Source organism: Corvus kubaryi, unplaced genomic scaffold (assembly GCF_017639235.1).
Source record: "Corvus kubaryi isolate FWS band 111438036 unplaced genomic scaffold, C.kubaryi_AGA036_p1.0 132, whole genome shotgun sequence".
Classification (NCBI taxonomy): Eukaryota; Metazoa; Chordata; class Aves; order Passeriformes; family Corvidae; genus Corvus; species Corvus kubaryi.
The window spans coordinates 3,794,514-3,810,447 of NW_024580666.1; the positions used below are offsets into that span (position 1 = coordinate 3,794,514).

Sequence of the window (15,934 nt, forward strand, 5' to 3'; positions counted from 1 at the left end):
GTTTTGGAACTACTAATGTTTTTTAGCTATGTGCTCCCAAGAAAGTCACTGAGTTTGATGTATTTAATACTTTACTGGATGAAACGGATGTAATATATTAATAAATATATGACTTACAAGAATATTGTAAGATTAGTGATAATGCATTCAGATTAAACTTATTGCATAATTGTAGCATTTTTTATAAGTATGAGGAACCCACATTAAGTATGGGCATATCATCACCAGACCACATGCAGCTCATCTTTCATCTAAAATAAAAGATAATATTTTTTTTCTAAATCTGTGACATGGAGGTTTTAGCAGAATTTTCTCAGTACTGAACAAATGTTTTCCCCTTTCATAAACAGAATTTAATCTCCTATTCCAGTATTTATCTTGTAGTAAACAAGGTTTACTTTGTTGTACCTCTGTGATAACAATATAAAAATATTCTGCATTAGGAATGAGAGGAATGAAAGAAAGGCTATGTGGAAATAAACAGTACATCAGAAGCAATCCCTGTCTCAGAACAAAACTGGTAGAACTGATCTAAGGGTTAAGAGCTGTATTAAAACCAGAGTTATTTACTTTCCATAGAGGAGATGTTTGAATAAATAATGTTCTGGACAATGGCTTTCTTTTGAATGTGATAATTTTATCCCAGAAAGGTACGTGAAACATATAAAGGTGTCTCCTTGTGGAGTCTTGTACTAGCTTGAAAACAAACCAATGGAAGGCACCAAGTCAGAATAACAATTTAACAGGGAAATTAAAAAAAAAAAAAAAAAAGGCAGAAACACTGGTTCAAACTGACAGTCAGGATACAACCTGACACCCTGTTAGTCAGGGTGGCAGTAGCAGTCCGATAAAATGGTGCCTGTGGTTCTGTTGAAGAGTGATCCTGTAGAAGGGTCTGTTCTTCCTCAGAAGGTCCAGTGGTGGCTGTGTAGCTTCTGTCCTCCAGGAATCCAATGGAAAGAGTGTATGAGGTGTTCGGAATCTCAGATTATATCCAGGATGCGATGCTTGGTTCCTCCCTCTGGGTGGAGCATCGCACAATGGGGTAATGAGTCACGAGGCCAAGTGTTGATTAGGCTCATTAACAAAAAACAGTCCTGAGGGAGTTATCTCTGAGTCATGCGGCAGGACAATGATGGGCAATTAACAGAAAGATAGTCTGGGGGGAGGAGGCAAGGAAGCACTGCCCCACCTGGTTCCAACAGCTCATGAGGATGGTAATAGAATACACTGCAACCCAGGACAAGCTCTTACTAAAAAAATCAAACCAGAACCAAACCCAAAAGCCAAAACACCTTTAAGCGTTAGCATTAGATGATGTTATTTCTTAATTTCCTTGCTCAAACTTCTTGTCTATTGTGTTTCAGAGCAAATTCATGTCACACTCAGGTATTTCATCAGAGAAACTAGGTAAAGTTATTTATGCAACGGTAAAATATTCTTTACAGACAGCTAAAACCAACATACCTTTTAGAACAATCTCAAGTGTTACTGAGGCTTAGAGGAAAATTGGGTTTGCTGTAGGGTAACATATGTCAGAGAATCACCCCAAATTATATGCAAATAACTTATTTATTTTTCTTTTCTGAAGGCACATTTCAAAGTCAATAATATGATTGCACTTGGAAGCAAAAAATCCCCAGGAAATATATTTTCATTACAGTGAAAAATACCATATTTAAGTTTCAGGATTTAAAACATATCTACGAAGTATCATGGTTTATCATTATGTTGTTGCTATTGACATATACAGTTACCTCTGGAGACTGAACACAGATCTGGGAATCAAAAGAGTGAGTTCAGTCTTGCAATGTCCTAGCAATTTCTGGTTTGTTCTGTGCTCTGCAAACTCCTATGAAATTCAAAACTGACTAAAGCCATAAGTATTTACATAATGAGCTCAATAGACATGTACCTGGAGTTATGAAATTGCATAGGAGTTTCTGCAGACAATCTTCATTCCTAATGAGAAGGGTCAATAAATCCAGTGCAGTTCTGTCTGAAATCAGTGAGTGGCATTACAAGGGTCAGAGACCGATTTTTGACATTAGAAGAGGCCATTATGAACATCCAGTCTGACCTTTGCATAAAGCAGGACAAAGAATGGCTCGATAGCTTGAGATCTTTTAGAAAGATAGCAAGCCTGACTTTAAAGATTTTCTAGTAATGGAGATTGTAATCCAATTCTGTTTAAGTGATTAATTGCCTCAGCTGTTACAGAAATACATTTTATTAGAAGATAGAGATGGATCGGACCATAAGGCCACACACAAAGAAATTCTTTGTGCTATCGTTAAATATAAAAACTAAGAACCGCACATTTTCCTTTAGGCTAAGTAGGCTAGAGTACTTTATTTAAGTTATGACAACAGACAAAGATTATGTACTATTTCCTGGCCCCAGTGTCTGGCTGGTGACCCCAGTGTCTGCTGTCCAGCCAGCTCATGGCAAACCCAGGGGGCCAGCAAACCCAGCTCCCCAGTTTCACCCCACACCCCACCCCACATCTCTGGAGCTGTGCATCTGGTGTCACACAGGCCCTTCTGTGCTGCCAGGGGATGTGGGAGCTCTCCCTGTTGCTCACTATGCACAAAACAGGGAGCTAAGCCACATGAAGGGCTCCCATGCTCAGGGCAATTTTGGCTGTGGCCAGCATGGGCTGCAGCCCCACAAGGCAGAGGCTGCACTGCAGGGTGTACAAGCCACCAAGGACAGGCTTCTACACCCAACCAAACATCTTTTCTCTTTTCCTTAATGAGAAAGACTTTGTTATTCTCTCATCAGAATATGTGGTTCTGATTGATATTTACTGGGCTCTGCGTGACCCGTCTCTGTCATCTTTAGCATGGTTAATTGGAATTATTGAGCGGCGCCCGGCTCTGGCAGGCTGGGATTCACCCCTGTTGGGATGGTCCTCACCTGCCCGCCCTGGACTGCTTCTGTGCAGCCTTGCTCCCGTCAGACTGAATTAAGCTGCACTGTCAGGAGCCAGGGACCCTTCAACAGTTTTCCAGCACAAGCAACACTAAATTAGTGTTTGGTAATAGGCTGCACACTGTTTTGTAATAAGAAAATATGGATGGTTCTATTTATTCCCTCTCGCTCCCTGCGATGATAAGAAATGTTCTAATTCATTATTAATTTGTTCCAACTATTTCTGGTAAATCTAAACTATGAATAACTTTAGCTATGCCATTAGCAATACCTCAGAACTACAGATGGATTTTTGTTTCTGGACACAGGCACGTAGCAGTCCCACTGTTTCTAAAGGTGTACCCAAAATTCTGCCACATTTGGGTACAAAACCAGAACTTGTCATTCACCTGGGGCTACAGCTGCATCTAAAGCAACGTGGAAAACAAAAATATTGTGTCTGCTATTTGTACAGTATAAATTATTGTATCTTGGCAGCACTTGTGAAGCTTTGTATATTCAATCTGCTTAAGGGTTTACCTTCCCCCTGAACACTGGATCAAATGGAAATGAGAGTGGGTATATATCTGCTTCCAGTGCTAAAGCCTTTTTTCTGCCCTGTGGACTAGTGAGGTCTTTTGTGGCATTTTATATGTTGCTGGCTTTAGTGGAATAGGTCTTTGGAATATTAAGTCTTAAAAGAAGTCCTTTATTTGTTGTTGTTGTTTGCCTTTCATAATTTATTTTTCTATTTTTCATATATAAATGATTGATCAAAGAACCACTGTCAGAAAGCATGAAGGACAATTCTTTTCTTCTCTTGGAGCATATGAGTTTATCTGGGATTATAAATAAATCTATCGGTCATCCAAGGAAATTTTCTGTCACAGGCATAGCATGGCGGTACCTCCTTGTGAAACCAATTCCACTGTTTGGTCATTCATTTATTTAGAAAGTGATTTTCTTGCCTTTGCGTTTGGATGCGAATGATTCTTCCTTTGTGTTGTTGAAGTCATCTGCCTTCATTTACTGAATAGGGGGAGGAGGACACCCACAGGGTAAGATCGAACACTGAGCTTCTGTGTGGGCAATCATGCAAGACACAGGCAGTCCACTGGCCTTGCCTCTCACTGTGAGTTCCAGCAGAGGCAAGAGCAGAATGACTGGACTGCTGGTGCTCTTATGCTGTTGCCCTGGGAAGTACTGTTCTGCCTCCTCACTTCAGAGAGGGAAAGAAAAAAAAAAACCAGCCCATCTTTTTTAACTGTTTGCTTGGAAGTAAGGTTATAAAAGGAAGCAAGGAATTATCTGGAAGATTCTCACAGAGATTTTGCTAATGCTTGGTGGTCACATGCAAAGAGGCTGGCAAGGGTTCTGGCCACCAGGTGAGGCTTGCCTCTATCATCTCTTGAGAGATTTGTAGTTCCAGTACTGTCCCTGGTTGTCATTCTCTGGCTTTTTTGGAGTTTGTGCATCCTGCCCAGGACACCCCTGGGTAAACAAGCTTGTCTGGATTGCAGCTCTGTCCCTTTGGACATGATAAAGAACACACATGTTTATGCTGCCGACAGTGTGCCTAAGCATTTTGCTGCTTTTACCTAAAGAAAGCATTAGGGGGAATGGTTTAATAAAAGAAAAACAACTCAGCGAATGAAATGCTTCAGCTGTCTCTGTTACTGAGTGGACTGACATCTAGCCTCCAGGAGGAAAGTGGGACTTTCCCACCTCTGCTGCAGGTGACATGTCTCAGCTGAAAGTGCTGAAATGTCTGCCAAGCTGTGCTTGAGCCATAATAACTTCTGTTGTGCTGCCAGGCTATCCCTAATTAGCCTTTTTCAGATGACCACAGCTACAGCTGAATGACTTCATGGATAGGTTAACCTCCCCTCTGACACGTTCATCCTTCCAAGGAGCTGGCCCTTGGGGAGGAGGAGGAGTCAGGAAACCCAAGAAAAGGTGTTTATGAAACTGATGCAGACAAGTATTCATTGGCATACTGATCAGCAATAGGTTTCCCAAACCACCCCAGTAAGAAAGGAGGCCTGGGCAGAGATAAATAACAAGATAGATTATAAACCCACAGCGTATGTGTGTGTGTGAGAGAGAGAGCTGGTTTGGCAAGATTGCTTGCTTTTGGGAAAGAACAATTCATCCTTTTCTGTATTGGCAGAAATACATGTGCTCTTTCATGATAAAATTATCAGGTACATCAATTCTTCCAGGTTCTTTTTATAATATGCAGCTGTTTGGGACATACTGAGAAAATATGAATATAGTGGCTGGACATCCACCCACTGTGTATGAGATATCAGGCTTTATGGATCAACAGAGTTTCTGGCAGTTTGATAAATTGCTCATAGTATTTTTTATAAAATATGCATAAATATAGAAAGGGGGTTTCTGAGGAGTCAAAAAGATGCCCATCATGGTACACGATGAAATATGTTCCTTTGAATTAGAATTATAGCAGCAAGGTTTCCAGCAGTCAGTTGCAGTCAGCCACAGTCAGGCTTGACAAGGCTCACAGGATGTAAGCTCCCCTAGAAACTTCTATAGAATTATAATGCTCTAGTTAATAAAATAGGTATTTAAAATAGGATAGTGTGGCAGAATAGAATAGTAGAATAGTCAGATAACTTAAAAGGTCTAATTTAAAATGGTAGGAGGAAGATGAAAGAAATTCTGCCAATAAAAAATCCTCTGCTTTTCTTCAGATGCTGCCTTAGGAATTTGCCCTAGAGGCCAGTATTATATACCTTAAATCTCTGTCAGCCTTGAAATGACAGAGTTATCAAGAAATTTACTTGTACTCAGAGACCAGATTTAAACCTTTACTTCCTCAGCCTAAACTGCATTCATGTCATAATCACATTCACCTTGCACACACACCCCTGTGACACAGAATGAGATGCTATGAAACTTCTGTTGGCATGAACTGTGTGTGAGTTACTCACCATAAATGAGAGCTTAGAAGATGCATTTTTTGCAAACCATCCTGACATTGCTCCTGCATGCACAGTACCACCAGGGTGGCACTGGGTCTCTGTGTGGGGTCTGTAGCTTCAAGTTTGTTTTATGGGAATCTCTAGCTCTGTGCTGTTGATGACTGTTATTTCAGGCATCCTAGTACTTTCTGTAAGGATCTAGGGGAGTGAGGATAGAGGAAAGGAAATGTGGTTGTGTATGTCAAAAGTAGCTGAAAGTAGCTCTCCTAAAGTGAAAACAGACACAGCTTTAAAATGTATTGCCTGTGTGTGTCTAGTCTCTTCGGAAAGAAGGAATGTTTTTTCTTGTTCTTTGGGCGGAGTGTGTGTTCAGGCCTCCATACTGACATGATTCATGAAATCCTTGCCACACCGGTTTCTAGAAAAGGCCGTGTTTACACCTGCTACCGCAGAGTCATTAAAAAGGAAACCAAAAAAAACCCCACCACAAACCCCACCAGCCCCCAAAGCCCGGCGAAGGGGAGCAGCGGACAGCCCTTTTCCGCTGGTCTCGCTCACAGCCGGGCCCGGGAGCTCGGCGGGATGGCGGGGGTTTCTCCGCAGCCCGCCCCAGCCGGGGCACGGAGCAGCGCCGCTCGGGCCCGGCAGCGGCTCCGCGGCGGCGGCCGCAGGTGCGCAGCTGCCCGCGCGGTGGCGCCCTCCGCTCACGGACCGTGCGCGCCCGCGGGGCGCGGGGAGAGGCGGGGAAGCCCCAGCGCGGTGCCGGCCCGGTGCGGGGAGCCGCGGGCTGCCCCTGCCACAGCCTGCGCGGAGCGGTGCCCCCTTCCAAGAGCGGGAGACGCGGGATGCCCTTCTCCAGCAGGAGCAGTGGGGTGACCTCTTCCCAGCGGGAGCGGTGGGGTGACCGCTTCCCCAGCGGCCCCGCCGGGCGCCCTGCCCTGCCCCGTCCCTTCTCCTGCCAGCGGTCCTTCCCGACCCGACACGCCCGGCACAGAGTGACAACGGGGACAGTGTCCCGCTCCGTCCCTAGCCCTGCGTCCCTGCCCGGGTTCGCGTCGTTGGCCATTTCTACGGGAATCATTCATTCACGTCAAATTTCCTTTATCTCCGGAAAGTATTGCAACCTTAAATGACCGTAATAGGAATGTAATTGTATGGTGTGTTTTTTGTTGTTTTTGAGAAATCGATTTGGGCTCAAATAACTCATCCAAGCATGTTACACCAAACCCATTCAAATAGGAAACAGGAGAACTATATTATTGCTGCTTCCTGAACGCTCTGCTTATGATCCCAATAATTAAAATGTCTAGTAATGGCTCTTCCAGCCTGGATTTCTCTGGGTAATTCTCGGAAATGAAGGGCACATTTTCGGTCGCGGAGGGAGGGGAGTGTGGAGACGAGCAGCAATTGCAGCGGCTGGGAGCCCGCCGGTGGCCCGCGCCCGGCGCATCACTTCGGGGGAAAATTATTCCGGCGGCGGGGAAGTCCCCAGAGAAGGGATTTCCTTCCCGGTCCCTCCGGCAAATCAACTTTTTTTTTTTTTTTTTTTTTTTTTTTTTTCCCTCATGGCGATGCTCTTCCCTCCCGCTCTGCCAAGCGCTGCGAGCCGCACATCTGTCTCTGCACGAGGCGGAGAGACGAGAGGGTCGGGCCGGGGGAGTGGGGGGAAAAGCCGCCGCCCCCATCGCCGGGCAGCGCCGGCCGCGGGTGGGACCCTCCTTGCGCGGCCGTGGGGCTTGTCCTCTACGCCGGGCGGCTTCAATACACGCAGAGCAGTCACAGCGCTGCTTGTTTCCCCGGGGGGAGCCTTGTGTAATGGGAACAATATTAACAATCCTTAAAAAAAAAAAAAAGTAAAAGGAAAAGAAAAAGAAAAAAAATAAAAGAGGGTGTTGCAGTGGGGATCCTGCAACACGCATGTATCAAACCAGGAGTCCCGTGGAAAGGAAATATATACGGACAGACAGATTCTTGCTAGCTGTTTCAGAGATGTTTATTTCTCCAGCCGCATGGCTGGGGCTCTGCTGAGGAACTGTTCCAGTCACGGGACCAAGGGTCCTTCTGCCCGCGCAGGGGACACAAACCAACCCATGGGAACGAGGCTGAGCAGGGGCAGGGAAGCCCCGTGTCTGTGCCCTCAGGGCCCCTCTCCCAGGGCTACACGGCAGGGGAGGGACCCCAACACCTCACCCGTTTTATTTTAATAAAAGGAGAATGAAAACAACTGGATAAACATAGCAAGAACAGTTTCAAAACAAAACAAGCCACCCTCCTGAGTCTATAAATGTCCAAACAGGTTCTGTGGAACATCTTAGGGCTGACAGAAGGGAGACAGAACTCTCTGAGCATGCTTTATGGGGAAACTGAGGCAGGAGAGGGTTTAACTTCTTCCCTCCCCTTTTTCATCCCCCACTCGGCATTGGAAAGGGATTTTTGGGGAAACAGTTTGCAAAAGCATGGTTTTGTGAGGGAAACCATGGATGAAAAAATGGATTGGGAATACACTGGGGGTAATAAGACATAGGGTAAAAGGGAAAGGTGGGATTAGGAAAGGGAGACTGTACGGGGGGCTTACCATGGAGATATTGTCTAACATGACTACGATTTTTAGCATATATACTGCCTTTTACAGGAACACCATCAGGCCCCGTGACCTGCGATGCTTGTAACCCTTTTCTACCTCGTATAATTTTGAATTCCACCACCTCTCCATCTCCCAAGCTTGGGATGCATTTTTCAGGGTTATTCTTTTTAATAGCAGTTCTATGCACGAATATGTCTTGCTGGTTGTCACACCTTGTTATAAAACCATAATTTTGCTTAACATTATGCCATTTTACTATCCCTAAGATCTTAGGTACTATGATCTTTTCCTTTTTCCGAGTGGCTGCTGTTTTCTGTCTCGCTGCGTCTTTGCTCTCTCTTTCGGTCGCTCCCGTGTTGGAATTGTCAGGGCTGCTGGTGCCCGCGCGCTCTTCCCGGGGTCGCGTTCAGGGCTGCGCGGGCCGGGCTGGGCCGCGCCGCTCAGTTCTCCGTGCGTCGCCTCCTCTGGTCGCAGCTCCGCTGCCGCTGCCAGGCGCTGCACCCACATCTCGGCCGGGCCCCCGAGCGACGACTCCCCCGCGCCCTGCTCCAGCGCGTGTCTCGGCTGGGCGCGGCTCCGCTCCACCGCCGCTGCCGCCCGCACGCCGCCCCTCTCGCGGGTTGCACCGCGCCTCGCTCCGCCACCGACACTGCGGCTCGCGTGGCTCCGCCCGCGCACGGGAACTGCCTCGCTGCTGCTCGCAGAGCACTCGGTGCACGTGGCCTGGGCCGCACGGTCCCTGCGCCAGGCTTCCCTTCGCCAAGACACAGCTGACATTGCTCAACAGTCTCGGTAATTAAATAATATTCACAAAAATATTCTTCCATCGGCATATATTTTGACTCCAATATTAACTGTGTCCAAACGGTTTTCCAAAAGCCCTTGGTAAGAATTAAATCCCAAGAAACATAGAAAAAGTTCTTAAACAGCCATGCCAGGAAGTGTTTCAGTTCTTTATGAGCTTGAATCAAGCTAAAATTTACAAATCGTTGTTCAAGAATCATTTTAAGATAAATGTCCATATGCGGCTCTGAGAGCCAAGAGTCTTCCCACGGTTCCTCCATGGTTTAGATGTGGAATAGCAAAGCAAAACCAAGAAGAGGAATCCAAAGTTTTCAGGGTTTACTCACACAAATCAGTCGCTTAGGGATCGGGGATCGTTCTGCTCACAATTCTCCACCATTATGTTGCAGTGGGGATACTGCAACATGCATATGTCAAACCAGGAGTCCCGTGGAAAGGAAATATATACGGACAGACAGATTCTTGCTAGATGTTTCAAAGATGTTTATTTCTCCAGCCGCATGGCCAGGGCTCTGCCGAGGAACTGTTCCAGTCACCGGCCCAAGGGTCCTTCTGCCCGCGCAGGGGACACAAACCAACCAATGGGAACGAGGCTGAGCAGGGGCAGGGAAGCCCCGTGTCTGTGCCCTCAGGGCCCCTCTCCCAGGGCTACACGGCAGGGGAGGGACCCCAACAAGAGGGGGTTTCGGAAGAAAAAAAAAAAAGGCACTTAGATTCTCAAATCTCCGCGGAAGTGGGGGCTTCCGCCCCGGGGCTGCTCCGCCTGCGGTCTCAGAGCCGGGCGGCTCCGAGGGGGCCTGCGCCCAGCGGCGGCCCCGGGCTGCGTGGGGGGTGAGCTGGCCCCGCGGAAAGACAGGCAGCAAAGACGTGGGAGAGTCCAACAAGCCCGGGGACCCCCACCCCACCCCTAACTGCTCTCCTCCGCTTCCCTTCCCACGTCAGGTAAAACTTTACCGTGGCGAACATCCTTTTATGTTTGTGCGGTGGGGGGTTTCTGCGTGTTTGTTTGGTTGTTAGGTTTTCTTTTTCTATTTTTCTTTTTTTTTTTTTTTTGGGGGGGGGGGGAAGTGTGAGTTGGTGTTTATGAAGAAGCTTTATGACTCCTGATAAGCTCATCTTTGAGGACGACACAGAACTGTGTTCCTTGAGGAATTGGGGTGGTGACGTCTTTTCTGATACCCGATTATTACGTGACTGAGGAAAAAAAAAAAAAGGCATTTGATTCATGAATAAAAATCCGGACACCGCTACGGGGGCAACAAACAATATTGCCCGTCCTCTAAGGTAACAAGCAGGCAAATGTTTACGAAGAGGGCTCTTGCTGAAGCGGGGTGTTTGCAAAGATTTACTTGCTAATTGCGTATCAGACGGAAGGCTGCGGAAGGCTGGTCAAGTTTGGAGCCACCGAGCAGGAAAAGAAGAGAAGAAGGCTGAAGGCGCTCAGTGAGGCGAGAGATCTGGGGAAGACAACATCGCACGCAGCAAGCCCGCGGCTCCCGCCTCCGCTCCCTCCCGGGCTCGCTCGCTCTCTTCCCTCTTCCCTAGCGCTCCGTTCTCCAGCGACATCTCGCTCCATCCCTCCTTCTCCATTCCCTTGTAGACTCCACTCCAGATCTGTGCTGCTACCTGCAAACTTTTTTCCTTTATCTTTTTCCCCCCCCCTCCTTTCTTTTTCTTTTTGGAGTGGATTGCCCTAAAACCAGCAAACAACTAACTGCTGTCGCTTCTGCATCTTCTGCATCCTGCGGGTCCTTCGCCCATCGGAGAGGTGATGTCACGAGGGTTTTAACTCCTTTTGGACGCAACTTGGGAGAGAGCTCGATTTCTCCCCCTCCCTATTTTGGGTCTTTATTTTTTTTCCCCCAAGACCTGCCGTTTTAGTTTCGCAGCCAAACGCTCTCGGTGCCGGGTGTCTAGAGTTTAATGGTAAGGACACGAGGTGGCTCGCCGGGCCTTCCCGCAGCGGTCCCGGGGCGAGCGGGCGGGCGGGCAGGCAAGCACCGACGGGGCGGGCGGCGGCCGCAGCTCTTTGCGCCGGGCACCGCTCTGCTCCTCTCCGTGCCGCTCCGCGCCGGCACCCGGCTGCCCAGGGCGCTTGTCCCCCGGGGCCGCGCTGCCTCCTTTTCCGGCAGGGGGTTGGTGAGCCGTGGGGCGGTTTGTTTGGGTTTTTGTTCGTGAAATATTTTTGTTTGTTTGTTTTTGGGGGGTTTTTTCCTTTTTTTTTTTTTTTTTTTTTTTTTGACAGCAGTTTCCTTTCCCTCCCGCACAGAGTGGCAATGTGTAGCAAAGCGATCTTAGCACTCCTGGTCTATGGCATAATAATGCACTGCAGTGTCTACTGCTCACCTGCGGCCGGACTTCAGTACCCGGCGCTCAGGTAGGTCTGTCCCCCGTCCGGGAGCTCCGCCGGGACCACTCCAGCCCCCTGCTGCCCCAGCTTTGCTAAGGGCAGCGGAATCTTACTGGGGAGGAAAATGAAAGGGGATGTGGAGGGGAGTCATCAAAGGAAATCCCCTCCGCTTGGGCTATGTGCCCACCCCTTCCACCGCAGCATGGGACCCCCTCCGCCTGCAGCACTGGCACCCCCCAGGTCCGCTCCTCGGTACCCCGGTACTGTGACCCACGGCCTCTTTTCCCCGGGAGTGGGGGACCTGCTCTTCTGCGTGTTGGCGGGAGCGGGCCGAGGTCCCGGCTGCATGTCGACGGGGCCCAAAGCTCCTCCCCCGCCTGCCCCCTGTCCTGCGGGGCCCTTGGCAGCCTCCGGTTGCCCGCAGCTCGCCCAGGGTGAGCGCCGAGCATTGCCTGTCCGGCTCAGGGGGAGCGGGACGCGGGGACGGGTGCGCCGTTGTCTGCAAGCATGTGGGAGCTGTCATGGTTCGTGTAGCGGCATTGGAACTGGTGGGGATCCAGTCTCTTCCCCTGTTAACCTGTTTGTGTATGACAGCCCTTCCCAAGAGAGAAGGGCCTGGCACAAGGTTGTTTAGTTTTCTGTGTTCGGAGTGTTCTCGCTGGGCTGCAGCGCAGACTGATGCCTGCGCTGTCCCACAGTGAGCGTTTGAACCCTGCTGTGTTTGGGGCAGGAGTGGGGGACACCCAGGAGCACCAGCACAAAGGAGTTTCCTACGCTGGGCTGCGGCTGGGGGCTCAGGGCACCTGTTCCGGGACGGCCGATGGTAGCCTGTTCTCACTCTGCTTGTCGCCTGCTCGGGCGACCGGTGTTGCTTGGCTTGGGGGGAGTTTTGGACTCGGTGCTGTCGTCCTGCTCCACCGGCTCTTGGCTCTGTTCCGGGGTGCTCTGCGGGGGACACTGCCGTGCGGTGAGCGCAGATGGGTGGGGGGAGGGGGAGAGATGCCGGGCGCGCAAGGTTGTCCGACGTGGGTGTCCTTTTTGGGGCTCCGAGGTGTCCTTACAGTAACCGGGAGCCTGTCGAAGCTGGCTCGGAGCAGCCCCCGTCATCTTCCTGGGCAGTGCGACTAGGGGGCAGCGGGCTCAGTGGCCTGAGGGGCCATTAGCCGGCAGCAAGCTGGCTTTCTTCATTCAAGCGCCTGAATTAGCAGGAGTGAAACACTTTAGCGGCATCTATTATTAATACCTCCGCTAAAGCTCACAGACAAAAATAGCTGCCTGTAACGTGCAATGACCTACATCGTACTGCAGAGAGGGAGGCAGAGAGCGGGGGCTGGGGGGGCTGGGACACACACAAAACTGGCGAGATCTCAAAGGGCAGAGGCACCGTTCAACGAAAAACAACAGGCGAAGCCCCCCCGTCCCGGAGGGCGCTGCGGGGAGGAGCGGGGCGCGGTCCCCGGCCCCGGCGGCGGGGCTGCCGCTCACCGCCCCGTCTCCGCCGCGGAGGCTGCTCGGCTCCCGCCCAGCCCCTGGCACACAAACGCGTGTCAGCGCGGCAGCCTGCGCGCCTGGGCGTGCGCTCCGCTCGGGAAGCACCAGCCATGGCTGTGGCAGAGAGGGGATGTTTCTCGGGCCGGGGCGTGGGTCGCAGAGGGCGGGGGAAGGGGGGGGGGGGCATGTTTGGGGGGTTTCTTGGAGCACGTCTGACGGAGGGTGTGTTCCCTCCTCCGCGGTCCTGCCCCGCAGAGGAGAGGGCGGGGATGGGGAGCGGGCGGGTGTAGGGAGGGGATGGGGGCAGTCGGACGGGGCTCCCGGGTCTCCCGGGTCGGCTCCGCCGAGGGGTGGCCACTGAAGCAGCCGGAAGCCGGCAGCGGGGAGTGGAGCGGAGCGCCCCACGGAGCCCGGCTGACTCCTTCTCCTTGCTGCTCTCGTTGCCAGGCTGGAGGATGAAGTCTACGACGAGGACGGGAACACCCTGCAGGACTTCGCGTACGACCACGAGCCCCTCGGTATAGCGAATCCGTCCTCCATGATCGGCGAGATGTACACCTTGTATTACCCACCGGAAAAGAGGTGACTGCAACTCGCGGGGTATCAGGCGTGAATTTGGAGTAGGGAGAAAAACGGGTCTGGCAGAACCGATTGGGGGAAAAATAATAATGATACCTAACAAGCAAAGAGCAACAACATCAAAATAAAAATCCCGAGCCCAAACAAACGACAATACTGCCCAGGTCCCGGTGCCCAGCGTAAAGCTCAGAAGAAATGGAAAAGCCTCCTTACCTCCAGCAGCGCGGGGGAGGGAGCGGGGAGCCGCCCGCGCCGGGGAGGGCTAGCGATGCTCCCGCAAACGGAGCAGAAATGCCCAGCCGGCGCGGAACCGAGCGGGCGCGGCGGGGAGGGATCTGGGTGGGGACGAGGGGTCCCGGGGGACGCGGGGAGATGCCGCCCTCCGCTCGCCGGCGGAGGGGAATGGTCACCGCTACCGCCCGGGCTCCCGCAACCTGCCGCAGCCGGCTCCCGGGCCTCGCCGCTCACCCGCGGGCTCTTCCCTCTGCCCAGGCACGCCGATGGGATCTTCAACAAAGCCTACAGGAAACTCCTGGGCCAGTTATCCGCCAGGAAATATCTGCACTCCCTGATGGCCAAGCGGGTCGGGTAAGGCTCTCTGCTTGTTCTTTTCCGCGGTGGGCGTTGGTACTACTGGAGCGGAGACACTGGAAGGGCCGCGGCTGGGAGGAACAAAGCTGCCCCGGCGGGGTCGGGAATGTGTTGCGCCCTCGATGAGTCTGGTGGAGTCCGGCTCCCCAGGCACCAGCCTCCCATGGCTGCTCCCGGCGCAGCGTGACCCTGGTTGTCAGCGCGGGTGTGCGGTTTGGTTGGGTTACTACAGCCGGGCATAAAGATATACACACATGCATGTATATATATATATTCATGTCTATATATATCTATATCTATATGTCTATAAATTTTTATAATCAACCGATTTAAAATTTAGAAGTTGGGCAGCCCTTACGGTTTGCCGGGGGGAGCAGCTTATGGAGAGCGATGATCGAGGGCTCAGCTGCAGCCGTGGCGGCTCGGTTGCAGCCCCTGCGCACCCCCAGCCGCCGGGCGGGGCTCCCCGGGGCTCTCCGCCGCCGGCGGGGCAGGGGCGAGCCCGGTGCCACCCGCTGCCCTTCGGCAGAAGGTAACACGTTAATGAAGCCCCAGGGAGAGCAGCTTTCCCGGCCGCAATGAATAATTCATGGCGGGGAGATGTTGTCTCTCCCTCCGCCGCCACTTGCGCGCACCGCGTCGGGAGCGGGTTTCGGCGCGGCCTTTGTCTGCCCGCGCATCTTCCGCGCAACGTGTTGCGCCGGGGGCAGAGGCCGGCGCGGGGCTGCGCAGGGCAGGGGGCGGTGCGGAGGGGCGCGGAGGGGGGCGGAGCGGCCCCGCCTGATGCAGCTGTGCTTCTCGGTGCTTGCAGCGGTGCCAGCGGCGGCCTGGGGGACGATGCGGAACCGCTGACCAAGCGGCACATAGACGGCATCTTCACGGACAGCTACAGCCGCTACCGGAAACAAATGGCTGTCAAGAAATACTTAGCAGCAGTCCTGGGGAAAAGGTATAAACAAAGAGTTAAAAACAAAGGACGCCGAGTAGCGTATTTGTAGCGATGTGAGTAACCAGCCACTCCTGTGTATACAAAGTCCTAAGAGAGAGAGAGAGAGAGAGAGAGAGAGATAAACCCAATAACAACAACAAAATCTAAACAAAAACAAAAGTCATTTCCAAACTGACTGAACAATCACCGCTCCTGTGTTATCTAAACATGTATTTATGTATGAAGTAAAGCCATTAAATGAATATTTTGATAATAATATTGTTTTTCTTTTGTACAAAAAGCACTAGAGAAACGCACAGATCTACTTTGTGGACCAATCATTAAGTTATATATAATATATAAATATATATATATAAATACTACTAAGAATAGTAAAGAACAATTCTTCATGAAAAGCCTGCACAAGAACAAGAATTCGCCTGAGCTGTTTATGTTTTTATATAAAATAAATAGAAAAAAAAGACAATCATTGTTTTGAATATTACTCCTATTTTTGTAACAGAAATTAAAAGGATAGTATTTTTATCCACGACAGGGTCAAAGACATTAATTTTCACCATTTGCTACTGTACATAGAGAAGGATGACCTGCTTCCAGGGGGATTATGAGGAAATTGATTTGGGAGAATTGGTGAAGCAGATTCTTCCCCTGGTGAGTCTCAAGGCAGGCTCCTTTGCCACTAGCATCTCTGAAGGGGCAGCGTCCCCTTTCTTCTAGATTTCGATTAT

At 50.7% G+C, this 15,934-nt stretch overlaps 1 protein-coding gene and 1 long non-coding RNA gene across 2 annotated transcripts; one reads left to right on the forward strand and one right to left on the reverse strand.

The window, feature by feature from the left end:
- Positions 1-11,442: 11,442 nt before the first annotated feature.
- LOC121665706 lies at positions 11,443-14,160 on the reverse strand. Its single transcript, XR_006016465.1, has 2 exons — positions 13,880-14,160; positions 11,443-12,792 (listed from the first exon to the last, which is right to left on the reverse strand). It is a non-coding gene; the product is annotated as an uncharacterized LOC121665706 (long non-coding RNA).
- On the forward strand, positions 11,523-15,354 carry ADCYAP1 (adenylate cyclase activating polypeptide 1). Its single transcript, XM_042030299.1, has 4 exons — positions 11,523-11,623; positions 13,535-13,669; positions 14,159-14,254; positions 15,069-15,354. Exons 1-4 carry the CDS (start codon positions 11,523-11,525, stop codon positions 15,253-15,255), a joined length of 519 nt encoding a protein of 172 aa, XP_041886233.1. The 3' UTR covers positions 15,256-15,354.
- The last annotated feature ends 580 nt before the right edge of the window (positions 15,355-15,934 follow it).